We start from the raw sequence: 25,886 nt of genomic DNA, 5'->3' as shown, positions 1-25,886 counted from the left end.
GTGGGGAAGGGCTGGGGCGGGGGGGGTGGGATCCTGATCCTGGGGGTCCCCAGCCCTTTGCTGGGCATAAAACACCCCCCCACACCCCGTTTTGCCTTTTTCTGCCCCAAAATAGGGGTGGGGAGCGGGGGGGGGGTGGTCCCGGGGTCCCCGTGGTGCCAAAGCTGCCGAATCCTCAGCCCTGCGCATCCCAGTCCCAGAATATCCCAGTCCCGCACATCCCATTCCCACAGCATCCCATTCCCACAGCATCCCATTCCCATGCATCCCAGTCCCAGAACATCCTAGTCCCGCACATCCCGTTCCCACAGCATCCCAGTTCCACAACATCCCAGTCCCGCATATCCCAATCCCACACATCCCAGTTCCACAGTATCCCAGTCTCACAGCATCCCATTCCCACACATCCCAGTCCCGCACATCCCAGTCCTGCAACATTCCAGTCCCGCCGCATCCCAGTCCAGTAGCATCCCAATTCCACACCATCCCAGTCCCGCACATCCCAGTCCCACGCATCCCAGTCCTACACATCCCAGTCCCAGAACATCCCAGTCCCACACATCCCATTCCCACAGCGTCACAGTTCCACAGCATCCCAGTCCCAAAACATCCCGGTCCAGCAGCATCCCATTCCCACACATCCCAGTCCCAGAACATCCTAGTCCCACATATCCCATTCCCACAGCATCCCAATTCCACACCATCCCAGTCCCGCACATCCCGGTCCCCCAGCATCCATTCCTACAGCAACCCAATTCCACAGCATCCCAGTCCCACAGCATCCCGATTCCAGGGTATCCCAGTCCGACAGCATCCCAGTCCTCCAACATCCCAGTCCTGCAGCATCCCTATCCCACAGCATCTCAATTCCACACCCATCCACTCCGGCAGCGTCCTAATTCAACAGCATCCAAGTCCCACGGCATCCCGTTCCCACACATCCCATTCCCACACATCCCAGCCCTGGCCATCCCAGTCCTGCACATCCCAGTCCTCCAGCATCCCAGTCCCACAGCATCCCAATTCCAGGGTATCCCAGTCCCACACATCCCAGTCCTGTAGCATCCCAACCCTGTCCATTCCCATTCCCACAGCATCCCATTCCCACAGCATCCCATTCCTACAGCATCCCAGTCCAGCAGCATCCGAGTCCCGCAGCATCCCCGTCTGGCAGCATCCCAAATCCACAGCATCCCAGTTCCAGAGTATCCCAGTCCAACACCATCCCAAGTCCTGCAGCATCTCAACCCCACAGCATCCCAGTTCCACAGCATCCCAGTCTGGCAGCATCCCAGTTCCACAGCACCCCAGTCCGGCAGCATCCCAGCCCTGAAGTGTCCCAGTCCAACACCATCCCAGTCCGGCAGCATCCCAATTCCAGAGCATCCCAGTCCAGCACATCCTCAACCTCACACATCCCATTCCCACAGCATCCCAGTCCAACACCATCCCAGTCCCACAGTATCCCATTCCCACAGCATCCCATTCCTACAGTATCCCAGTCTGGCAGCATCCCCGTCCCACAGCATCCCAGTCCGGCAGCATCCCAATTACACAGCATCCCAGTTCCAGAGTATCCCAGTCCAACACCATCCAGTCCCGCAGCATCCCATTCCCACAGCATCCCAATTCCAGGGTATCCCGGTCCCGCACATCCCATTCCCACAGCATCCCAACCCTGTCCATTCCATTCCCACAGCATCCCGGTTCCACAACATCCCAGTCTGGCAGCATCCCAATTCCACAGCATCCCAGTTCCACAGTATCCCAGTCTCACAGCATCCCATTCCCACGCATCCCAGCCCCGCACATCCCAGTCCCAGAACATCCCAGTCCTGCAGCATCCCTATCCCACAGCATCCCAATTCCACACCATCCCAGTCCGGCAGCATCCGAATTCAACAGCATCCAAGTGCCATGGCATCCCATTCCCACACATCCCAGTCCCGCACGTCCCAGTCCTGCAGCATCTTGATCCCGTACATCCCAACCCCACACGGTCCCATCCCAACCCCATTCATCCCAGTCCCGCACATCCCAGTCCTGCCCATCCCAGCCCCGCACATCCCAGTCCCAGAACATCCCAGTCCTGCAGCATCCTATCCCACAGCATCTCAATTCCACACCATCCCAGTCCGGCAGCGTCCTAATTCAACAGCATCCAAGTCCCATGGCATCCCGTTCCCACACATCCCATTCCCACACATCCCAGCCCTGGCCATCCCAGTCCTGCACATCCCAGTCCTGCAGCATCCCTATCCCACAGCATCCCAATTCCACACCATCCAGTCCGGCAGTGTCCTAATTCAACAGCATCCAAGTCCCACGGCATCCCGTTCCCACACATCCCATTCCCACACATCCCAGTCCTGCAGCATCTTGATCCCGTACATCCCAACCCCACACGGTCCCATCCCAACCCCATTCATCCCAGTCCCGCACATCCCATTCCCACACATCCCAGCCCTGGCCATCCCAGTCCTGCACATCCCAGTCCTGCAGCATCCCTATCCCACAGCATCCCAATTCCACACCATCCCAGTCCAGCAGCGTCCTAATTCAACAGCATCCAAGTCCCACGGCATCCCGTTCCCACACATCCCATTCCCACACATCCCATTCCCACACATCCCAGTCCTGCAGCATCTTGATCCCGTACATCCCAACCCCACACGGTCCCATCCCAACCCCATTCATCCCAGTCCTGCACATCCCATTCCCACACATCCCAGCCCTGGCCATCCCAGTCCTGCAACATCCCAGTCCTGCAGCATCCCTATCCCACAGCATCTCAATTCCACACCATCCCACTCCGGCAGCGTCCTAATTCAACAGCATCCAAGTCCCACGGCATCCCGTTCCCACACATCCCATTCCCACACATCCCAGCCCTGGCCATCCCAGTCCTGCAACATCCCAGTCCTGCAGCATCCCTATCCCACAGCATCTCAATTCCACACCATCCCAGTCCGGCAGCGTCCTAATTCAACAGCATCCAAGTCCCACGGCATCCCGTTCCCACACATCCCATTCCCACACATCCAGCCCTGGCCATCCCAGTCCTGCAACATCCCAGTCCTGCAGCATCCCTATCCCACAGCATCTCAATTCCACACCATCCCAGTCCGGCAGCATCCGAATTCAACAGCATCCAAGTCCCACGGCATCCCGTTCCCACACATCCCATTCCCACACATCCCAGTCCTGCAGCATCCCAGTCCCGCAGCATCCCGATTCCAGCGTATCCCAGTCCCGCACAGCCCAGTCCTGTAGCATCCCGACCCTGTCCATCCCCAGTTCCGCACATCCCAGTCCCGGCTCCGGGGGACCCCTGGGGCCGGTGGCGGGGCCGTGGCGGTGGCGGGGCCGGGGCGGGCTGGCGCCGTGCCCGCAGCTCTCTGCCTCCCTCTAGCGGCTTCTCCCCGCACCGCCGGCGGCCCAGCGCCTCCCAGTACAGCCAGGACCTCCCGGTACTTCCCAGTACAGCCCAGCGCCTCCCAGTACGGCCCAGGACCCCGGGCCACGGAGCCTATAGGGCACCTATATGGTACTCGCAGGGTGTTGGTGGGACCTATAGGGCACCTACATGGTGTTCCCGGGGTGTTCATGGCACCTATAGGGCACCTATGTGGTACTCATGGGATCTATAGGGCACCTATATGGTACCCATAGGGTGTCTGTGGTCCCTATAGGGCACCTACATGGTATTCATGGGACCTATAGGGCATCTATATGGTTTTCATGGGACCTATAGGGGACCTACGTGGTATTCATGGGATCTATGGGGCACCTATATGGTACCCATAGGGTGTCTGTGGTCCCTATAGGGCACCTATATGGTACTCATGGGATCTATAGGGCACCTATATGGTACCCATAGGGTGTCTGTGGTCCCTATAGGGCGCCTACATGATACTCATGGGACCTATAGGGCACCTATATGGTATTGATGGGACCTATAGGGCATCTATATGGTACCCATAGGGTGTCTGTGGTCCCTATAGGGCACCTACATGATACTCATGGGACCTATGGGGCACCTATATGGTACCCATAGGGTGTCTGTGGTCCCTACAGGGCACCTACATGGTACTCATGGGACCTATAGGGCACCTATATGGTACCCATAGGGTGTCTGTGGTCCCTATAGGGCACCTACATGGTACTCATGAGACCTATAGGGCACCTATATGGTACCCATAGGGTGTCTGTGGTCCCTATAGGGCACCTACATGGTACTCATGGGACCTATAGGGCACCTATATGGTACCCATAGGGTGTCTGTGGTCCCTATAGGGCACCTACATGATACTCATGGGACCTATAGGGCACCTATATGGTATTGATGGGACCTATAGGGCATCTATATGGTACCCATAGGGTGTCTGTGGTCCCTATAGGGCACCTACATGATACTCATGGGACCTATGGGGCACCTATATGGTACCCATAGGGTGTCTGTGGTCCCTACAGGGCACCTACATGGTACTCATGGGACCTATAGGGCACCTATATGGTACCCATAGGGTGTCTGTGGTCCCTATAGGGCACCTACATGGTACTCATGGGACCTATAGGGCAGCGAGCGACACCTCCCGCCCCCCACATCCCCATAAACACCCCCCACGGTCCCGGGAAGGGCCGTAAATCCTCCCCCCGCCGCTGGTCAGGAGGAGGAGGAAGAGGAGGAGGAAGGCCGGAGCCGGAGATGCCCATTTATTCCCGGGGACAAATCCGGAGCCTTTCGCTTCCCAGAATTTCTCTTCTCTTCGGTTTTTCCCCCCCTTTTTTTTTTTTCGATTTTATTTAAAGTAATTCAATAAAAAGCGGAACCTGCCGAGTGGCTCCAGGCGCTGCCGAATCCACCCCCCTCCGGTCACAGGGATCCCAGGAATGAGGGGAGGAAAAGAGGGAATAAACCGGCTGCTTCCCATCGGGAATGTCCTGTAGGGAGAAGAAAAAAAGGGTGTTTTACCCCAAAGGCAGGCGGGTGGGGACGCGGTGCCGTGTCCGTCTGTCCGTCCGGCGGGATCTGTCTCTCCCGCTGTTTTATCTTCCCGTCTTTGGGATTATCCCTGTGTTCCATGGACAGATGGAGACGGGACCGTGGGCCCCGCTCCAGGGCTGCCGGTGCCGAGACGCCCTGTCCCTGTCCTCGTCCCTGTCCCCTCCTCTCCTGCCCCGTCCCTGCGTGGACGTCCATCCATCTGTCTGGGCATTCCGTGCATCCATGCAACCTACATATCCATGGTCTGGGTCCCTGCATCCATCCCACTGCACGTCCATGCATCCGTCCCTCCATTCCTCCGTCCATCTGACCATCCATCCCTCCCTCCCTCCATCTGTCCCTTCCTCCATCCCTCCGTTTTCCCACCCTCCGGATGAGGGTCGGTGCCAAACCCCCTCCCTGGATTCCATCCGCGCTCCGAGCCAGCCCAGAGCCTGGCGGGAGCCGCTAACGACCCCCAGCCCTTCCCATCCTCCCTCCAGCCCATTCCATCCCCATCCCATCCCCATCCCACCATCCCCATCCCATCCCCATCCCTCCATCCCATCCCCATCCCTTCCCCATTCCATCCCATCCTCCCTCTATCGCATCCCATCCCCATCCTCCCTCCATCCCATTCCTCTGTCCCATCCCACGTCTCCATCCCATCCTCCCTCCATCCCATTCCACCCCATCCCATCCCCATCCTATTGCTCCATCCCCACCCCATCCCCGTACCTCCATCCACATCCCATTCCCATCCCTCCATCTACATCCCCATCCCTTCCCATCCCATACTCCCTCCATCCCATCCCCACCCCATCCCCATCCTCCCTCCATCCCATTCCCATCCCCGTCCTCCCTCCATCCCATTCCCATCCCACCCTCCCTCCATCCCATTCCTCTATCCCATCCCACGTCTCCATCCCATCCTCCCTCCATCCCATTCCACCCCATCCCATCCCCATCCTATTGCTCCATCCCCACCCCATCCCCGTACCTCCATCCACACCCCATTCCCATCCCTCCATCTACATCCCCATCCCTTCCCATCCCATACTCCCTCCATCCCATCCCTTCCTCTCTCCATCCCTTCCTCTCTCCATTCCATCCCATCCCATCCCATCCCATCCCATCCCATCCTATCCTTCCTCCATCCCATCCCTCCTCCATCCCATCCCTCCTCCATCCCATCCCATCCCATCCCACTCCATCCCTCCATGGAGGTGCTGGTTGGGGGGTTGGTACCCCGGGGAGGGGGGGGGGGGGCAAGTGGGTGGCCTTGCCCCCGAGTCCCCCTCCAGGTCCCCGTGTCCCCCCTGAGCCCCCTTGTCCCCCCCCCCCCAAGCCCCGTGTCCCCCTTGTCCCCCCCCAAAGCTCCCGTGTCCCCTGTGTCACCCCCCCCAAGCCCCCTCGTCCCCTCCTCCAAGCCCCGTGTCCCCCTTGTCCCCCCCTAATAGTCCCCGTGTCCCCTTTGTCCCCCCCCCCAAGCTCCCATGTCCCCTGCGTCCCCCTCTCCAAGCCCCTGTGTCCGCCATGCCCCCTGTGTCTGTCCCCCCCCACCGTGTCCCCCCCCCCGAGCCCCCAGGTCCCCTCTATCCCCGTGTCCCCCCCCAAGCTCCCGTGTCCCGTCCCTCCCCGCCGTGTCCCCCGCGTGCACCACCCCCGAGCCCCCAGGTCCCCTGTGTCCCCCCCAAGCCCCCCTGTCCCCCCCTCCAAGCCCCTGACTTCCCCTTGTCCCCCCCCGAGCCCTCATGTCCCCCCTGTCCCCCCCCCCCACCCCACACCGTGTCCCCCCTCTTACCGTAAAGCCGCCGTTTCATTAACAGCCAAATTAATTACCAAGATCATTAACCGAGGCGGGGAGGGGGGGGCAGAAATTCAGCCCCCCCGCCCCCCACCGCAAGCTGGGGGACAGGGGTGTCCCCTGGGGGTGACGGGGCCCCCCCCAGGCCCTTTGGAGGACAGGAGAGGGCTGGGGGGGGGGGCGATTTGGGGGTGCAGGATGGGGGGGGTTGTCTCCCTGCACCCCCCAGGTTGCAGCCCCCCCCCCCAGCACCCCCCACCTGGGTCCTCTGGCAGATTTCGGGGGGGGGGGGGGAGAACCCAGGAGCCCCCCCAAAATACCCCATGGGGGTTAAATCAGTCCTTGGGGGGCAGGAGGGGTGTAACACCCCCCCCCCCCGCACCCCCAAACCGGGGTGTAACCCCCCCTCGCCCCCCCAAAATCAGAGTGTACCCCCCCCCGCCCCCCCCCAATCTGGTATATTCCCACCTGCACCCCCAAATCCAGCTAAATCCCCCCCCCTCCCCAAACCGGGGTGTACCCCCCACCCTGCCCCTCCAAATCAGCGTGTACCCCCCCCACACCCCCAAATCTGACTGTCCCCCCAACCCGCCCCCCCCAAATCCAGTTAATTCCCCCCCTCTGCCCCCCCCAACCGGGGTGTACCCCCCCCGCCCCCCCAAATCAGGGGGGAACGCCCACCCACCCCCAAATCTGATTATCCCCCCACCCTGCCCCCCCCAAACCGGGGTGTACCCCGCCCCCCCCCAATCTGGTTAAATTCTCCCCCCCCCGCACCCCCAAACCCGTGGGTGCCTTGAGCCCACAGCAAAGACCACCCAGGGGACCCCCCCCCCCCCGGGACGTCACCCCAAGGAGGAGGCGGAGGCCGCGGCCCCGCAGGACGCAGCGTTTATTGCCGGCAGGGGAAACTGAGGCACGGGGACAGGCGCCAGCCCCCCCCCCCCCACTCCCAGGGAGCCCCTGCACGTCCTGTGTCCCCGCCCCCCCCCCCGGGGGGACGTCCCCGTGCCTCAGTTTCCCCTGTCGCCAAGAGCGAGCAGGGCCACTGGGGTTAAATAGCTTAAAAAAAATACCCTAAAAACCCCCAAATGGGCCATTCGAAGGGGAAGAAAAGTGCGGGGAGCCCCAAAAAGCTGGGGGGGGGCGGGGAGGGACCGAGCCCGGGGCCCCCAGGTGCCTCGTGGGGGAAACTGAGGCACGGGGCCAACACCCCCAGCGGGGATGCGGCACCTCGCCTTCCCTGAGAGGCTGCTTAGTGTTAAACTGGTTAAACTGGGGAGACTGGAGGCTGCTGGCGGGCCCCCCCCCCCCCCCCCGCCAGAATCTGCCCCACGGCAAGGGGAAACCGAGGCACAGGGGGGTGGGGGGTGGATGGATCACGCCCTCGTCCCTGCGCGAGGGGACCCCGTTTTGCTCTCAGTGGGGAAACTGAGGCACGGAGCCGTCCTCCACCTCCTAAAGGTGCCCCAAACCAGTTCCCAACTGGGGAAACTGGGGCACGGATCCATCCACTCCTGAAAAATGAGATGCCGGGCTTGGTCCTGGGAGGGGAAACTGAGGCGCAGAGCCATTAACCACCCCCCCCCCAAACACCAGCTTTGCTCTCAGTGGGGGAAACTGAGGCACGGATCCATTCTCCATCTCATAAAAGTGCCCTAAACCAGCTCCCAACTGGGGAAACTGAGGCACGGATCCATCCTCCGCCTCCAAACTGGGGAAACTGAGGCACGGACCCATTAACCCACCCCCCCAAACCCCAGCCTTGCTCTCAATGGGAGAGACTGAGGCACGGATCCATTCTCCGTCTCATAAAAGTGCCCTAAACCAGCTCCCAACTGGGGAAACTGAGGCACGGATCCATCCTCCACCTCCTAAAGGTGCCCTAAATCAGCCCCCAACTGGGGAAACCGAGGCACGGCTCCATCCCCCCCTCACTTCCCCCCCCCAGCCGCCCCCCTCTCCTCCTCCAACAACTCCAGCACCCCCAGTTCACCCAGCCGCGCTTTGGCCAGTTCCTCCCAGCCCCGGTTGGCGCGGGGGTTTCGGGGCGAGGGATGGGGTAACCCCTCGACGCGGACGGCCAGGCCGGCGCCTGCCAGGGCTCGCCGTGCCCTCCGCTCGGCGTAACGCCCCACGCCCACCACCAGCCCCACGCCCAGCAGCCCCACGGCTCGCGCCAGCGCCCGGTCGCAGAGTCCCATCAAACGGTCGCGGGTGGCGGGGGGCAACTCGGTGGGGGGCAAGTTGCGGCCGCTGGCGGCGAGGAAGAGGAGGGGGCAGTGGTTGTGGACGAAGCAGTGGCGGAAGAAGAGGTGGGGGTCCGGGCAGAGGGTGCGGACCAGCCCCCAGAAGCGGGCGCCGCTCACCTCGGCTCGGCGGCAGCTCAGGCCCAGCACCGGGCGCTTGGGGTGCTCCGAGGGCGGCTTCTTCACCCCCCCGACGACCCGCAGCCATTCCCGCACGTGCCAGGCTTCTCCGAAGGGGACCTGCGAGACGGGGAAAGGGGGTCAGGGGGGGGTTGTTGCTGTCACACACGCACCCCCCCACCACCGGGTGTGATTTCCCCTCCACTGGAGTTGTGGGGGGGGGGTGGTTTGGGGGCACCTTGGGGAATGGTCACCCCAAAACAACCCTGGAGCAAACCCAGCTGTCACCGTGCCTCAGTTTCCCTCGCCTGAGGCCCCACGGGGACGGGCTGCGACCTCCCAGGCACCCCACGAGCACCCCCGTGCCTCAGTTTCCCTTGCCTGAGGCCCTACGGGGAAGGGCTGGGAACCCCAGGGACCCCACGAGCACCCCCGTGCCTCAGTTTCCCTTGCCTGAGGCCCTACGGGGAAGGGCTGGGAACCCCAGGGACCCCACGAGCACCCCCGTGCCTCAGTTTCCCTCGCCTGAGGCCCCACAGGGATGGACTGGGATGCCCTGTGCACCCCTGTGCCTCAGTTTCCCTCTCCTGAGGCCCCACGGAGATGGACTGGGACCCCGTGGACACCCCACAAGCACCCCTGTGCCTCAATTTCCCCCCCTTTAGCTCTGTGGGGGCACACGGGGTGCACAAAGGCAGTCCCCCACTCACAGCCACCCTAAAAACGTACCCAGCCCCATCCCAGCCTCGTCTGTGCCTCAGTTTCCCTCGTCTGGGGCTCAATGGGGACGGACAGGGACAGCACGCAGTAGCCCCTCGGCACCCCTGTGCCTCAGTTTCCCTCACCTAAGGCCCCATGGAGGTGGATTGGGACCCCCTGGGCACCCCACGAGCACCCCCATGCCTCAGTTTCCCCCCCTTTGGTTCTGTGGGGGCACACGGGGTGCACACACCCTGTCCCCCAGCCACCCTACAAACACCCCCAGCCTCGTCTGTGCCCCCCCGCCGGGCCCCCCCTCGGTGCCGCACCCCGGTCTGGGCCATGCCGAAGGGGCCGGGGTTCATGCCGAGGAAGAGGACGCGTTTTGGGGTGCGGCAGTAGCGGCGCACGAAGTCGCAGTGGGGCTCCCAGGCGTAGTCCAGGGGGTGGTAGACGTGGCTGACGGGGTCCCCGAAGGGCGGCAGCTCCCGCAGCAGCGCGTTCTGCTCCCGCTCCAGCCGCAGGAACCGTCCCGCCAGGCCTTCCTCCTCCTCATCATCCTCCTCCTCCTCTTCTTCCTCCTCTGCCACCTGCACCGGCACCGGCTCTGTCACCGTCCCCTCCATGCTGCCATCGCCTGGTGCCTGCGGAGGGGAGAGATGGGTGACAGCAGCCCCTAGGGGTGACAGGGCCAGTCCGCAGGGGTGACAGGGCCAGGCCCCGGGTGGGTGACCAGGCCAGCCCCCAGGGGTGACAGGGCCAGGCCCCGGGTGGGTGACAGAGCAGCCCCCAGGGGTGACAGGGCCAGGCCCCGGGTGGGTGACAGAGCAGCCCCCAGGGGTGACAGGGCCCGCCCCCGGGTGGGTGACAGGGCAGCCCCCAGGGGTGACAGGGCCAGGCCCCGGGTGGGTGACAGAGCAGCCCCCAGGGGTGACAGGGCCCGCCCCCGGGTGGGTGACAGGGCAGCCCCCAGGTGTTACAGGGCCAGTCCCTGGGTGGGTGACAGGCCAGTCCCCAGGGGTGACACGGCCAGGCCCTGGATGGGTGACAGAGCAGCCCCCAGGTAGGTGACAGGGCCACGCCCCCGGGGAGGGGCCCGTGGCCGGGGTGGAGGTCAGGGGGCGACCTGTGCCGACCCCCCCAGCTCGGAGAGGGGGAAGGAAGAGTCCCAGCACCACTCTGCCCCATCCCCTGCATCCCCAGGGCCCCCAGCTGCCCCCCCTGCCTGGGCCCTACACCCCCAGACCCCACAATTACCCCCCAGAACCCCCTAACCTCCACCCCTACCACAGCCCTGTGCCCCCAGGGCCCCCTAACTTTCTCCCTAACCCTCTCCTACCCCTCCCCGAACCCCTGACTGCCCCGCAGCACTGTCCTGCCCCTCAGGGCCCCCCAGCTGTGCCCCCTCCCCAGCCCTGTGCCCCCCAACTGCCCCCCAGAGCAGCCCTGCACCCCCAGAGCACCCCAATTGCCCCCCCCAGGGCCCCCTAACCCTGACCTGCCCCCCCCCCCCCCCCCGAACCCCTACCTGCCACACAGCGCGTTCCTGCCCCTCAGGGCCCACCTCGCCCCCGGTCCTGCCTCCCCCGGGGGCCCCTCGCTGCCCCCCACGCCCGACCCTACCCCCCGGCCCTCACTCCCCCGTCCCACAGCCCCCCGCCCCTAATGACGTCACTCGACACCCTATAACGTCACGCCGCCCCTCCTGGGCCTACCTGTGCTCCGCGACGCGCCGGGCCCCACCGCCACCCAGCCGCGCCCCGCCCCCTGACCTCTGACCCGGCGCGCAGCGCCTGCCGGGAGCTGGAGTCCGCCGGGCCACGCCCCCTTTCCCGGCGTGCCCCGCGCGCGGGGGTGGGCGGGGCCGGGCCCTTTGTCTGCGCGGGGCTTCCCACGATGCTTTGCGGTTCCCCCCCACCCCCTGCGTGTGGGGCGCGAACGCGCGTGGCGCGAGGGGTGTGGCCTCGTGAAACCACGCCCCCTCCCCGACCACGCCCCCTCCCGACGCGGGCTGCGGCGGCGCAAGAGCGACCCCTGGCGGGGGCGGTCCCCAATCCCCCCCCCCCCCGCGGTGTCACCCCCCCCCCCCCCGGTGTGTGTGTGTGTGTGTCCCCGCAATGTCGGCCCCCCCCCCGCTGCAGCGTCGCCTCGCGCCCACCAGGTGGCGCCAGAGGGGACCCAGGCGTCCGGGCCCCGCCCGCTGCTCGGGGCGGGGGGCGACAGCGCTGAACCCCCCCCCTTTCTTGGGGGGGGGGGCGACACTCCTAGGTCCCCCTGGAATGTGGGGGCCCCTACCCGAGGTCCCACTCTGAGCCGGTACTGGGGGTGAACTGGGACATACTGGGGACACTGCCCCCCCCCCCCCCCCCCCCCCATTCACATCCCCCCCCCCCCCGAAGCGGCAGCTCCTGAAAAGTGACCGTTTATTGGAAGCAAATACGAGGGGGGGGGGGACGGACACGGGATGGGGGGGACGACATGGGGACACGGGGACACCCCCGGGGGGGCCCTGGCTAAAAACACCAAACCTTAGAAAAAACAGCAAAAAAATGGGGCCGCCCTCCCCCCCCCCCCCCCCAAACTGCCCCACACCCCCCTCAGGGTGGGGGGGGGAATGTGGGGGGCACCCCCCCCTTTAGACCCCCTCAAAGAGAACGTCATGTTCCCCTTCTCCCCCCCCACCCCAGGGCAGGACTGTCCCCTCCCCTGCCCCCAAAGCTGTGGGGAGGGGGCAGGGTGGCCCTTGGGGACATTGAGGGGGGGGGGGGGACACGACACAGGATGATGGGGGGGAGGGGGGCTATGTACAGGGGGGGCCCTTAGCTCCTGGGGGGGTCACGCTCTTTGCCGTCCGTGTCCTCGGGGTACGCGTGCCAGGTCAGCCGCTCCTCGTAGAAGGCGATGACAATTTGGGGACATTTGAGGTTGGCCTCCTTGGCCAGCACCAGGTCGGCCTCGTCCGTGTCCTTCCTGGGGACACACACACAATCACACACACACAAAAATATCGGGAGGGGGGGGGTCAGGGGACACAGAAAGGGGGTTGTCACCCCCCCCCCCCACCACCCCCTCCCCGCCTTGGGGACAGGCAGGTGGCCTCACCACTTCATGAGGAACATGAGGTCCCCGCAGGAGTCGGTGGCACCGATGATCTTCTCGGGCTCCAGCCCCCGCTCGAAGCCCCGGGCGATGTCGTTGCTCTGTGGATTCGGTGGGGGGGAAAAAGGGAATTTTGGGTGAAAAAAAAGGGATTTTTTGGGGGCGTGGTCACGTTGCGGGGGGGCAGAGGGGGTTACAGCCCCGGTTTGTGACGGTTGGAGGTGACAGGGTTGGGGACATCCTCTCCATGCTGGCACCAGTGGTTGGTGCCAGCCTTATGGGGTGGCACTGGGTGCCTGTCCCCATCCCTGGGTCCTGTCCCCATCCCTGGGTGCTTGTCCCCATGTCCCCAGCCCTGGGTGCCCATCCCAGCCATGGTGGCACTAGGTGACTGTCCCCATCGTGGTGGCACTGGGCACCTGTCCCCATCACCAGGTGCCCATCCCAACCGCGGTGGCACTGGGTGCCTGTCACCATCCCAGGGATGCTGTCCCCATAGCCAGGTGCCTGTCCCCATGGCTGGGTGCTTGCCCCCATCACAGGGACTTTTGGGTGGCTGTCCCCATGGCCAGGTGGCTGTCCCTATAACAGGGACACTGGGTGCCTGTCCCCATCCCTGGGTGCCTGTCACCATCATGGGGACTTTGGGTGCCTGTCCCCAAGGCCAGGTGCCTGTCCCCATCCCTGTCTGCCTGTCCCCATCCTGGGGACATTTGGTGCCTGTCCCCAGCCCTGGGTGCCCGTCTCAGCCATGGTGGCACTGCGTGACTGTCCCCGTCATGGTGGCACTGGGCAACCATCCCCATCACGAGGTGCCCATCCCAACCGTGGTGGCACTGGGTGCCTGTCCCCATCCCTGGGTGTCCATCCCAACTGTGGTGGCACTGGGCACCCATCCCCGCTGCACTGACACTGGGTGCCTGTCCCCATCCCTGGGTGCCTGTCCCAGCCGTGGTGGCACTGGTTGCTTGTCCCCATCGTGGTGGCACTAGGTGCCTGTCCCCATCACGGGGACTTGGAGTGCCTGTCCCCATGGCCAGGTGCCTGTCCCCATCCCAGGGACATTGGGTGCTTGTCCCCATAACAGTGATGTTGGGTGTCTGTCCCCATGACCAGGTGCCTGTCCCCATCCCTGGCTGCCTGTCCCCCTCCTGGGGACATTTGGTGTCTGTCCCCATCCTTGGCTGCCTGTCCCCATCCTGGGGACATTTGGTGCCTGTCCCCATGACCAGGTGCCTGTCCCCATCCCTGGCTGCCTGTCCCCATCCCAGGGACTTTTGGTGTCTGTCCCCATCCCTGGGTGCCTGTCCCCATCCCGGGAATGTTTGGTGCCTGTCCCCATCCTTGGCCACCTGTCCCCATCTTGGGAACATTTGGTGCCTGTCCCCATGACCAGGTACCTGTCCCCATCCCAGGAATGTTTGGTGTCTGTCCCCATCCCTGGCCGCCTGTCCCCATCCTGGGGACACTTGGTGTCTGTCCCCATCCTTGACCGCCTGTCCCCATCCTGGGAACATTTGGTGTCTGTCCCCATCCCTGGCTCCCTGTCGCCATCCTGGGGACATTTTTTGCCTGTCCCCATGACCAGGTGCCTGTCCCCGTCTCTGGCTGCCTGTCCCCATCCCGGGAACTTTTGGTATTTGTCCCCATGGCCGGGTGTCTGTCCCCATCCCTGGGTACCCGTTCCCACGGCCCGCTGCCCCTCCCCGCGCTATCACAGCCGCAGCCCGATGAGCCGTTATCTGCCCGTGGGTGGCCTCCCCCACGCTGGCAGCGCTGGTGCCACAGCCCCCGGGCGCAGGAGCTGCCCCAGCCCGAGCCGCAATAACGCCCCAGCTGGGAATCCAGGAACGGTTGGGAACTGGGAACCGGCTGGGAACTGGGAGTGGGCTGCAGCCACCCGGGAGATAAGGACCAAGGACACAATTCCAAGGGAGTGAGGTCACCTCAGGAGGTGGTCGGAGGTGACAGCGAGACCCAGGAAGGGAGATCGTGACCAGAATGAAGGGGCTGGACTGGGGCTGGGGCACTGGGTGGGACGGGTGTCACTGGGATCAGGGTGGGGGTCCCTCTGCGGAAGCGCCAGCTTGAGCTGGCACCTGGGAACTTGTCACAGAGACTGGGACCCTCCCCGGGACCGGAGGGTGACCAGGGAGGGACGCCGGGTTGGTAACAACGGCTGGATGTCCATCGCCGTCGTAGGGATGTTGGGTGCCTGTCCCCATCCTGGTGACATTGGGTGCCTGCCTCCATCCCTGGGTTTCTGTCCCCATGGCCAGGTGTCTGTCCCCATCCTTGCGTGCCTGTCCCCATCCCTGGGGACATTGGGCACCTGCCTCCATCCCTGGGTTCCTGTCCCCATGGCCACGTGCCTGTCCCCATCACAGGGACATGGGGTGCCTGCCCTCGTCCCTGGGTGCTCATCCCCATCGCAGGGACACTGGGTGCCTGTCCCCATCCCTGTGTGCCTGTCCCCATGGTGGGGATGGCAGGTACCCATCCCCATCCCTGGGCTCCTGTCCCCATCCCTGGATGCCTGTCCCCATCCTGGGGACACTGGGTGCCCGTTTCCATCCCTGGGTGCTTGTGCCCATCACAGGGACACTGGGTATCTGTCCCCATCCCTGGGTTCCTGTCCCCATGGCCAGGTGCCCATCCCCATCCCTGTGTGCCTGTCCCCATCCCAGGGATGCTGGGTGCCCATCCCCATCCCTGGGTTCCTGTCCCCATCCTGGGGACACTGGGTGCCCGTTTCCATCCCTGGGTGAGGGGCACTGGGTGTCTGTCCCCATCCCTGGGTTCCTGTCCCCATGGCCAGATGCCCGTCCCCATCCCTGCGTTCCTGTCCCCATCCCTGTGTGCCCATTCCCATGATGGGGATGGGAGGTGCCTGTCCCCATCCCTGGGTTCCTGTCCCCATCCCTGTGTGCCCATCCCCATGGTGGGGATGGCAGGTGCCTGTCCCCATCCCAGGGTGCCCGTCCCCACCCCTGGGTGCCCCCCTCTCACCTCCCTCTTCTTCTTGGCCTTGATGTCGTCCCCGCCGGCGCCCAGCCCTCCTTTCCTCTTGGCACCCTCTGCCTTCTCCCGTGGTTTGTTCCCGTCGCCCTCCTTCATCTTCTTATACTTCCTCATAAACTCCGAGATCAGCTCCGGGCAATCCAGGTTCTTCTCCGGCTCCCAAGTGTTGTGTTCCCTGTCACCAAATCACCATCATCATCGTCGTCATCGTCACCGTCCCCTGTCCCCAGCGGTACTTACTCGGAGAAGCCCTTCCACTTGAGCAGGTACTCGGCCTGGCCCTTCACCACGCGCCGGTCCAGCACCTTCTCCACCACATACTCCTCCTCGTCTCCCGAGGACGAGCTGTCGGCTGCCCGCTTGCTCCTCTTGCCCATAGCGCAGCGCCCACAGGTCCTGGGGGGGGGGGACGGACACGGCGGGGGGGGTTATTGGGGACCCCCTGCCACCCGCCACCCCCCAAACCCCGAAAAACAAGAGACGGCGGGGAAGGAGGCAGCGCCTCCCAACATAATTTGGGTTAAAACGCCGAAAAACGGCGGGGGTTTAGGCACGGGGAAATAGAAATTGGGTTAAAATGCCCCCAAATGGTGGGGATTTAGGCACAGAGAAACAGAAATTGGGTTAAAATGCCTCAAAACGGCGAGGGTTTGGGCACGGGGAAATAGAAATTGGGTTAAAATGCCCCCAAATGGTGGGGATTTAGGCACAGAGAAACAGAAATTGGGTTAAAATGCCTCAAAACGGCGAGGGTTTGGGCACGGGGAAATAGAAATTGGGTTAAAATGCCCCCAAATGGTGGGGATTTAGGCACAGAGAAACAGAAATTGGGTTCAAATGCCTCAAAACGGCGAGGGTTTGGGCACAGGGAAATAGAAATTGGGTTAAAATGCCCCCAAATGGTGGGGATTTAGGCACAGGAAATAGAAATTGGGTTAAAATGCTCAAAAACAGTGGGGATTTAGGCACATGGGAAATGGAATTTGGGTTAAACCCCCTAATTTAGGCAGAGGGAAATGGCACTTGCGTTAAAACTCCTCAAAATCGGTGAGGGTTTAGGCACAGGGAAATGGAACTTGGGTTAAATCCCCTAAAAACGGTGGGGCTTTAGGCACAGGGAAATGGAATTTGGGTTAAAACCCCTAAAAACAGTGGGGTTTTTGGCACAGGGAAATGGAATTTGGGTTAAACCCCCTGAAAACAGTGAGGATGTAGGCAGAGTGAAACATAATTTGGATTAAAACTCCTAAAAAACGGGGAGGATTTCAGCACAGAGAAATGGAATTTGGGTTAAAACTTCTAAAAACGGTCAGGGTTTAGGCACGGGGAAACGTAGCTTGGATTAACACCCTTAAAATCAGTGAGGATTTAGGCACAGGGAAATGGAATTTGTGTCAAAATCCCCAAATTTGGGTTAAAATTCCTAAAAACAGTGGGGGTTTAGGCACAGCGAAATGTAATTTGGGTTAAACCCCCTAAAAATAGTGGGGATTTAGGCAGAGGGAAATGGAATTTGGGTTAAAATCCCTAAAACCAGTAGGGATTTAGGTGCAGGAAAATGGAATTTGGGTGAAACCACCTAAAAACGGTGAGGGTTTTGGCACAGGAAAATGGAATTTGGGTTAAAACCCCTAAAAACGGTGTGGACTAGGCACAGGGAAATGATTTGGTGGAAAAGCCTGATTTCCCACCAATTTATAACACGGCGATTAAAGCCTTCCCAACTTTTTAGGGGATTTAAAGGGGAATTAAAAAGGGGTGGGGGGGGAAAACAAGGGGAGACCCCCCCGCTCCCCGTATTTTGGGGTGAGTTTGCTGCTTTACAGCGAAGCCCAGGTTAAAACCCCAGGGGTTTAAAAACATAACAGGTTTTAAGGCACGCAGCCAAAATGCGTGGTTTTTTAAGCCTTGAGTTTAGCGGGTTTTTTTAAATTCACCCTTAAAAAAAAAAAACCTGATGGAGCCAGGAAATTCCTCATCCTCTGCCGTTCCCCGTCAGCGAAGGCCCAAACTGGCGTGATTTATAGGCGGTGGTTTTGGGTGTAAAAAGGGAGATTTTGGGTGTAAAAGGGATGGACTTGGGGGAAAAAGGAGCAGTTTTGGGCGTAAAAAGGAGAAGTTTGGGTGTAAAAAGGATGGGGATGGAGCCCCGGGGCGTTGCATCCCTAAAGCCGCATGTGGGAGCCCGGGAGGAACAAAAGAAAAGCGCCGTTTTGAGATAAAAAGCTCCAGTTTTGAGGGAAAAGGCGCTGTTTTGAGGGGAAAAGTGCTGGTTCGAGGCAAAAAGTGGCGTTTCGAGGCAAAAAAAAAAGGCTATTTTAAGACAAAAAGCGCCGTTTTGAGGCAAAAGGCGCCGTTGCGAGGCAAAAAAAAGCGCTCTTTTGAGGCAAAAAGCACCGTTTTGACGCAAAAAAATGCTCTTTTGGGGCAAAAAGCATCGTTTTGAGGCCCAAAAGCTGCTGCCTTAAGACAAAAAGCGCCGTTTTGACGCCCAAAAACTGCTGTTTTGAGGCAAAACCCGCCGTTTCGAGGCAAAAAGCGCCGTTTCGAGGCAAAAAACCAGCCGTTTTGGCTGGGAGCGGCCTGTCGCGGCTCCCCCGCCCCGGGGCGCGGATCCCGGTGCCGGTGCCCGGCACTGCCCGGAGGAACGGGCCGCGGAGGCGGGGCTAGCAGCGCGCCGCTTCTCCTCATTGGTCGGCAGGATCGCAGCGCCAGCTCGCTGATTGGCTGAGCGCGCCGCCGCTCGCCGCCGCCCCTCCTCCTCCCCCCTCCCGCCGCCGTTGGCCCGCCCGCCCGTCACTCCCCGCGCCGTCCCGCCCCTCCCGCGCCGCTATTGGCCGGCGCGCTTGCCCATCCCGCCCCCCCCCCCCGCGCCATTCATCCGCCGCCCGCCGCCGTTACCGGGGCGGGGAGCGGCTTCGGCGCGGGCTCGTCCGCCGCGGTCTAGCCGCCCCCTCCGAGCCGCTGCTCCGCGCTCCGCCCGCCAAAACCGCCCGCAGCGCGCAGGCGCCGACGGCCGCTCTACGCGCATGCGTCCGCCCGCCCTCCTCCTCCTCTCCCCCCTCCCGCCATTCCCCCACAGCCTCGCGTTGCGCATGCGCCGAGCTAGGCCCACCTTGGGCGCCGGCGGGCGGGCGGCCCTTCCTCGCCGCCGCCACCGGGACTCGCCGCCGCGGCCCCGCCGCGTCCTGCTGCTGCCGTCCGCCGCTCGCCGCTGGGCCGCGCTGAGGAACGGCCGCGCCAGCCAATGGGAGCGGCCGAGCCGCGGCGCTAGCCAATGAGAAGGAGGCGTGAGGCGGGACCGCCGGCGGATGAGCCAATCGGAGGAGCGTCGGGGAGTCTCCGGGCCGGAGCGGGAAAAACGGCGCAGGGCGGGGCCGCGCCGGCCTCACCCAATCAGTGAGGCGCGGAGGCGGGACCTCCCCCGCTCTGGCCAATCGCCGTCGGCAGCGTGGGCGGAGCGTCCGGGCGCCGCCAATGCGACGGCGCCGCTCGGCCCCACCGCCCAATGGGAGGCGTCGCGGGGGCTGTGGGCGGGCGGGGCCACCCAATGGGAGCGGCCTGGGGGCGGGCGGACGGCGGGGGCGGCGGAGTGAGGCGGCGGCGCTCGCGTCGCTCGGCCCCTTTCTGTGTCGGCGCCTCGCGGAGGCAGCATCGCGCGCGGAGCCGCCCGCCGACCCGCCCGCCCAGCCCCGCGCCGCCGCCATGGCCAAGTCCGAGGTAAGGGCCTCGCCGGCCCGGCCCCCGCCGCCCCCCGCCGGCCCCCGCCGCCCGCCGCGGCCTTCCCCGCCCCCGCCGGCCCCGCTCGCCGCCGCGCGGGCCGCCCGCGCGCACCGCGCCTGCGCGCGCCTCCCGCCCGCCGCCCACTGCGCAGGCGCCGCCCGCCGGCCGCGCGCCGGGGGGTCCGGGCGGCGCATGCGCAGCCCCCGCGCGCGCCCGCGCGCCGCTGCTTCCCCCTTCCCCCCCGCTTCCCCGCCGCGGCGCCCCGCGCGCGCGGGGCCACGTGCGCGCCTTTGTGCTCGGGTGGGCGATGGCGGCCGCGGCGGCGCCGCGCATGCGCAGGGCCGAGGTCGGGGAGGGGGGGGACGGGGACACACACACAACAACGCGGGGGCGGGGGGGGGTCACCGCGGGGAGCGGGCACCGATGGGGATCTGGTCATCCCACGGATGGGGCTGGGGGGACGCGGGATGCTGCTGGCCCCACAGATGAGGGATGGCGGGGGGACTTCGGAGCCCTTTTCGGGGCTGGGCGGCCCCAAAGATGGGGGACGGAGGGACTTCGAGCTGCCTTTCGGGCCTGGGTGGCCCCAAAGATGGTTCCTGTGGGCGGCTCACGGGCTTCGGTGGCCCTGAAGATGGGGTGTGGGGGGCCTCGGAGGCCTGGGTGGCCCAACAAATAGGGGATGGAGGGGCTTCGAGCTGCCTTTCAGGCCTGGGTGGCCCTGAAGATGGCGGAGGGAGGGCTCTGGGGCCTTTCAGGTCCTGGTCGGCTCCTCTGAAGAGAGCTCAGGGGCCTGGGCGGCCCCACAGATGAGGGTTGGGGGGGGGGCTTCGGGGTCCATTTGAGGCCTGGCTGGCCCCACAAATAGGGGATGGAGGGGCTTCAAGCTCTCTTTCGGGCCGGGTGCTCCTAAAGATGGGGCCTGGGGGGCTCACAGGCCTGGCTGGCCCCACAGATGAGGGATAGGGGGGTCCGGGGTTCCTTTTGAACTTCGGTGGCCCCACAGATGGCTGCTGGGGGGGCTCAGCATCCATGGGTAGCCCCAAAGATGGGGGCCAGGGCGGGCTTGGGGGGCCTGGGTCTCCCCACAGATGGGGGGTGGGAGGACTCGGGGATCTCTTTCAGGCCTGGGTGTCCCCAAAAACGGGGCGGGGGGGACTCGAGGGTCCCTTTCTGGCCAGGGCAACCCCGCAAATGGGGCCGGGGGGGAGGCTCGAGATCCCTTTGGGGGATCCCTTTGGGGATCAGGATCCCTTTGGGGCCTGGATTGCCCCACAGATGGGGCCTGGAAGGGTTTAGGATCTCCTTGAGGCTTGGGTAGCCCCACAGATTTGGGCTGAGGGGAGCTTGGGGGGCCTGCACTGCCCCACAGATGGACAGTGGGAGGGCTCAGAGTTCCTTTGGGGCCAGGGCAGTGACACAGATGGGGTTAAGGGGGGGGCTGAGGGTCCCTTTGGGACCTGGATAGCCCCACAGATTGGTGTTGGGGGTCTCAGGCCCCTGGAAGGAACAGGCAGCCCCACAGATTGGAGCTGGGGGCTCACAGACCCTGGTCTGCCCCATAAATGGAGTCTGGGGTCCCCAGGGTCTCCCTGGGGCCCGTGCAGCCCCATGGGTTGGCACTGGGGGTCTTGGGGGGTCTGGGCAAGCCCCTAGATGGGGGCAGAGGGGGGGCAGGGTCCCCCTAGAGCTGAGGAGAGCACTGGGGGGGGGAGCCTGGGTATGAAAGTCCCACCCCCCAGGGCTGGAGGAGAGCAGGGGGGCCCCACAGAGAGGGATTTGGGGCGGTGGGGCTTCTTCAGGGCTGAAGCCAGATATGACAGAGTGCAGAGGGTCCAGTGAGGGGGGGGCTGGGGGTGACAGGGCCTCCCTGGAGCTGGGGGGGGTGCGAGGCAGTCCTAGGTGGGGGGCATTTTGGGGTGACAGGGCCTCTCTGGAGCTGGGGGGTGTGAGGCAGTCCTGGTGGGGCATTTTAGGGTGACAGAGCCTCCTGGAGCTGGGGGGGGTGTGAGCATTTTGGGGTGACAGGGTCCCCATGGGCTGCGGGGGGTGCAAGGCAGTCCTGGGGGGGACATTTTGGGGTGACAGGGTCCCCTGGAGCTGGGAGAATACGAAGGGATCCCACGTAGGAGGTTGGGGGGGGCAGAGTGTCTGTGGAGCTGGGGGACGGGGGGGGTCTGTCGTCCTCCCCGCCCTCACCCCGCTGTCACCTCCTCCCCCCCCGCAGTCTCCGAAGGAGCCCGAGCAGCTCCGCAAGCTCTTCATCGGCGGCCTCAGCTTTGAAACCACAGACGAGAGCCTCCGCAGCCACTTCGAGCAATGGGGCACCCTGACCGACTGCGTGGTAAGACCCCCCAGACCCCCGCTGTGCCCCCCACCTCCTCCTCTCTGCCCCCAGCACCTCCCGGAGCAGGGGGGGGTGGGTGACAAATCACAGCCCTCGGTGACCCAGCACTGATGGGTTTTGAGGGGTAACGATGCGGGTAAGGAGGAAAGCGGCTGCTCTGCGGCTGCGAGGGCAGGAGCGAGAGGTAGAGGAGCTGAGGGAAAAGAGCCCCCATCCCCATGGAGGGGGGGCTGCTGCCTTCTTGGGGGGCTTCCGACTGTACCCTGACGTGTTTGTATCCTCCCAGGTGATGAGGGACCCCAACACCAAACGCTCACGAGGCTTCGGCTTCGTCACGTACTCCTCGGTGGAAGAAGTCGACGCCGCCATGAATGCCCGGCCGCACAAAGTGGACGGCAGAGTCGTTGAACCAAAGAGGGCCGTATCCAGAGAGGTAGGGAGGAGCCGGGACCATCCTGGGGGGCTCAGACCCCACCAGACAGTGAATTTGGGGGACGATGGGGGGTTTGGGGGGACGATGGGGGCTACCACGACCCCAAATCCACGCCGCCGTCTTCCCGCAGGACTCCCAGCGGCCCGGCGCCCACCTCACAGTCAAGAAGATCTTCGTGGGCGGCATCAAGGAGGACACAGAGGAGCATCACTTGAGAGACTATTTTGGCCAATACGGCAAAATCGAAGTCATCGAGATCATGACGGACCGCGGCAGCGGCAAGAAGAGGGGCTTCGCCTTTGTCACCTTCGACGACCACGACTCCGTCGACAAGATAGTCAGTAAGTCCAGTGTGCGCCGGAAGGGGGGGGGGGGCACCCGCTTTTGTGCCCCCGTCCCCTAAATCCTCCCCCCTTTTCTCCCTGCAGTTCAGAAATACCACACTGTGAACGGGCACAACTGCGAGGTGCGGAAAGCCCTCTCCAAGCAGGAGATGGCCAGCGCCTCAGCCAGCCAGAGAGGTGAGCGGACGGCTCGACCCCCGCCTCCCCCCCGCCCCGAGCTGCCGCTAGACCCCGCTGCCTGTGCTGTTCCTAAAGGCTGTCCCCCTCCTCCGCCCCCTCTCCTAGGCCGCAGCGGTTCCGGGAATTTCGGCGGCGGCCGCGGAGGCGGATTCGGCGGTAACGACAACTTCAGTCGCGGCGGCAACTTCGGCGGCCGTGGTAAGTGGTTCGGAGGGACCCGTTCCGGCTGCCAGCCCCAAGGGACGCCGCCGGCTCCAGACGCAGCTCAAAACTTAGCCAAAACGCCGCCGCCGCTCCGGCTGCCACCGCTCCGGCTCCCGGCCCCCCCTCGGCCCGGCCAGAGCACCGCTTCTCCTCCCTCCACGCCGGGATTTCGGCACCCCGAACTTTTCTCTCCGCCAGCTCTTAAACCGCCCGGCCCCGCGTGGACGGATTGAACCACAACGGTTTGTTCTTTTCAGGTGGGTTTGGTGGCAGCCGCGGTGGCGGTTATGGCGGCGGCGGAGACGGCTATAATGGATTTGGCAATGACGGTAAGGCCAGAGCGGGATTTCTCCGACGGGCAGCGGCCAACGCGCCCAGCCGCTCGCCGAGGACGCCAGCCGGCCCCGTGGCCCGGCCCAGACACCGGACGGAGCCCGCCGCCCTGCCGAACCCGGAGCCCGGCCCCCACGCGCCCCCCGGGGCGGCCCTTGGACCTCAGCGCCCTCCTTCCTCTCCCCCAGGTTACGGCGGGCAGCGGCCCCGGCTACTCCGGCGGCAACCGGGGCTACGGCGGCAGCAGCACCTACGACGGCTATAATAATGGCGGGGGGGGCTTCGGCGGCGGCAGCGGAGGACGGCGTCCCGCCCGGGGACCCGCGCTGGCCGTGCGGAACGGCCTTTCTGAAGCTGGCACAGGTCAGACACACCCCCCCCTGCTCCACCCCCCTAAATCCCCTCTGGGCTGTGGGGTGACTCCAGGCTCCCAGTTAACCCCCCGCCGCCCCCCAAGTTCCTCAGCTGTCTCTAGTTTCCCGGTTAACCCCCCCCCCAGGCTGTTGGGCTCCCTGTGAAATCCCCCAAAGCTCCCAGTGCCTGTGGGCTCCCCGTGACACTGCCCCCAGAAATGGGGTGCTTCTGGGCTCCCAGTTAACCTCCCCCCCCCCCCTTCCATGCCCCTGGGTTCCTCTGGGCTCCCCATTAACACCCCCCCCCCCCCAGATTCCTCAGGTGCCCCCAGGGTCTCCGTTAAACACCCCCCAGCCATGGGGTGCCCCCAGGGTCCCCTTTTAATCACCCCTGGTCCCCTGGGTGCCCCTGGGCTCACTGTTAAATCCTCCCCTCGACCATGGGGTCCCCCCAGGCTCCCCATTAAACAGCCGCCCAGCCATGGGGTGCCCCCAGGCTCCCCCTTAAATCACCCCCAGTCCCCTGGGTGCCTCTGGGCTCCCACTAACTGGCCCCCCCAAATTCCTCAGGTGCCTCCAGGCTCCCCCGTAAACTCCCCTTTCCTTGGGGTCCCCGTTAAACCCCCCGGCGCCCCGCCGTGGGGTGCCCCCAGGCTCCCCCTTAAATCACCCCCAGTCCCCTGGGTCCCTCTGGGCTCACTGTTAAGTTCCCCCCTCTGCCCCCCAACCATGGGGTGCCGCCAGGCTCCCCATTAAACTCCCCCCAGTTCCTCAGGTGTCTCAGGGCTCCCAGTTAAACTCCCCTCTGGCTGTGGGGTGCACTGGGCTCCCCATTAAACCCCCCCCCAATTCGACGGGTGCCTCCAGGCTCCGTTAGCCACCCCCCTTGGCCTCTGGGCTCCCAGTTAGGCAGTCTCCTGCCCACTGGGTCCCTCTGGGCTCCCTCTGGGCACCCAACACTCCCCCCCAGCCGTGGGGTGCCCCCGGGCTCCCCTTTAAATCACCCCAAGTCTTCTGGGTGTCTCTGGATTCCCCATTAACGACCCCCCCCCCGCCCCCAAATCCTCAGGTGCCTTCAGGCTCCCTGTTAACCCTCTCCTTGGCCTCTGGGCTCCCCATTGAACCCCCCCCAGCCATGGGGTGCCCCCAGGGTCCCCCTTTAAATCACTCCAAGACCCCCAGGTGCCGTTGGGCTCCCCATTAACTACCCCCCCCCCCGCCGCCAGCTCCCAATTCTTCCAGGCTCCCTCTTAACCCCCCCTTGGCCTCTGGGCTCCCCATTAAACTCCCTCACCAGCTATGGGGTACCTCCAGACCCCCCCTTGGCACCCTCAGGTGCCTCCCCCTGCCCCACACTGACCCTGTCTCCCTTTTTTTTTTTTTGTCTGTGTGTCCCCCCCCCGTCTCCCCCCCCCCCAACTCCAGGCAGCAACTTCGGCGGCGGGGGGAACTACAACGATTTCGGCAGTTACAACAACCAGTCGTCTAATTTCGGCCCCATGAAGGGGGGCAACTTCGGGGGCAGGAGCTCGGGGCCGTACGGCGGCGGTGAGTCCCCCGGGGGGGGTGGTGGGAGGTTGGGTGGCCCCAAATCCCCTTTCCCACCCCCCCCCCCGCCCTCCGTGAGCGTTTCCCTGACCCTCATCTCCCGCAGGCGGCTACGGCAGCTCGAGCGGCGGCGGCAGCTACGGCGGCGGCAGGAGGTTTTAACACCCAGGTGAGCCCGGCCCAGCCCTTTTAGTCAAGTTAAAAAAAAACCTTACAGAAAATAACAATAAAAAAAACCAAAACCACCAAATCGGTGGCTGGAAAAGGGGTGGGGAGGAGGCGGGGGGGGGGGGGGGTGGGGGGCGCAGTTAGATTAACTTTATATTCCCTATTATTCAACAGGAAACAAAGCTTAGCGGGAGAGGCGAGCCAGAGAAGGGACAGGGGAGCTGCAGGTGACACCAGTTGGGAACTCGGGCCACTGACAGCCGTGGCGGGG

The 25,886-nt window shown here is 64.2% G+C and overlaps 3 protein-coding genes across 4 annotated transcripts; 1 reads left to right on the top strand and 2 right to left on the bottom strand.

Annotated features, from left to right (window-relative positions):
* Positions 1-8,728: 8,728 nt before the first annotated feature.
* Positions 8,729-11,708, bottom strand: SMUG1 (single-strand-selective monofunctional uracil-DNA glycosylase 1). The gene is made up of 3 exons (XM_054187709.1): positions 11,578-11,708; positions 10,192-10,506; positions 8,729-9,283 (listed from the first exon to the last, which is right to left on the bottom strand). Exons 2-3 carry the CDS (start codon positions 10,486-10,488, stop codon positions 8,729-8,731), a joined length of 852 nt encoding a protein of 283 aa, XP_054043684.1. The 5' UTR covers positions 10,489-10,506; positions 11,578-11,708.
* A 918-nt stretch (positions 11,709-12,626) lies between these two features.
* Positions 12,627-19,240, bottom strand: CBX5 (chromobox 5). 2 transcript variants are annotated; one of them, XM_054187712.1, is made up of 5 exons: positions 18,884-18,990; positions 16,223-16,378; positions 15,971-16,157; positions 12,965-13,062; positions 12,627-12,832 (listed from the first exon to the last, which is right to left on the bottom strand). In XM_054187712.1, the coding sequence occupies exons 2-5, from the start codon at positions 16,357-16,359 to the stop codon at positions 12,682-12,684; spliced, it is 573 nt and encodes a 190-aa protein (XP_054043687.1). In that variant the 5' UTR covers positions 16,360-16,378; positions 18,884-18,990; the 3' UTR covers positions 12,627-12,681. The 2 variants fall into 2 exon arrangements, with proteins under 2 accessions (XP_054043687.1, XP_054043686.1); XM_054187711.1 differs by lacking the exon at positions 18,884-18,990 and adding an exon at positions 19,098-19,240 and having other exon boundaries at positions 12,628-12,832.
* A 352-nt stretch (positions 19,241-19,592) lies between these two features.
* Positions 19,593-25,886, top strand: HNRNPA1 (heterogeneous nuclear ribonucleoprotein A1). Its single transcript, XM_054187713.1, is given in 12 exon segments — positions 19,593-19,702; positions 21,933-22,049; positions 22,339-22,485; positions 22,616-22,826; positions 22,914-23,006; positions 23,115-23,207; positions 23,471-23,542; positions 23,735-23,742; positions 23,744-23,909; positions 25,325-25,447; positions 25,554-25,616; positions 25,790-25,886. Coding segments are annotated over 11 exon segments (1,101 nt in total). The 5' UTR covers positions 19,593-19,687; the 3' UTR covers positions 25,610-25,616; positions 25,790-25,886.

Source organism: Rissa tridactyla, unplaced genomic scaffold (genome assembly GCF_028500815.1).
Source record: "Rissa tridactyla isolate bRisTri1 unplaced genomic scaffold, bRisTri1.patW.cur.20221130 scaffold_663, whole genome shotgun sequence".
Classification (NCBI taxonomy): Eukaryota; Metazoa; Chordata; class Aves; order Charadriiformes; family Laridae; genus Rissa; species Rissa tridactyla.
Note: the sequence above shows the minus strand (reverse complement) of the source record. Positions and strands in the feature narration are given on the sequence as shown.

Bases quoted from the DNA above. Each gene is read 5' to 3' on its own strand.
- SMUG1 (XM_054187709.1), bottom strand. From the start codon at position 10,488: ATGGAGGGGACGGTGACAGAGCCGGTGCCGGTGCAGGTGGCAGAGGAG. The intron at 9,284-10,191 runs GTGCGGCACCGA...CCCGTCTCGCAG, and splicing joins TCGGCATGGCCCAGACCGGG to GTCCCCTTCGGAGAAGCCTG.
- CBX5 (XM_054187711.1), bottom strand. From the start codon at position 16,359: ATGGGCAAGAGGAGCAAGCGGGCAGCCGACAGCTCGTCCTCGGGAGAC. The intron at 16,158-16,222 runs GTAAGTACCGCT...ATTTGGTGACAG, and splicing joins AAGTGGAAGGGCTTCTCCGA to GGAACACAACACTTGGGAGC. The intron at 13,063-15,970 runs GTGAGAGGGGGG...CCGAATCCACAG, and splicing joins AGGCCAAGAAGAAGAGGGAG to AGCAACGACATCGCCCGGGG.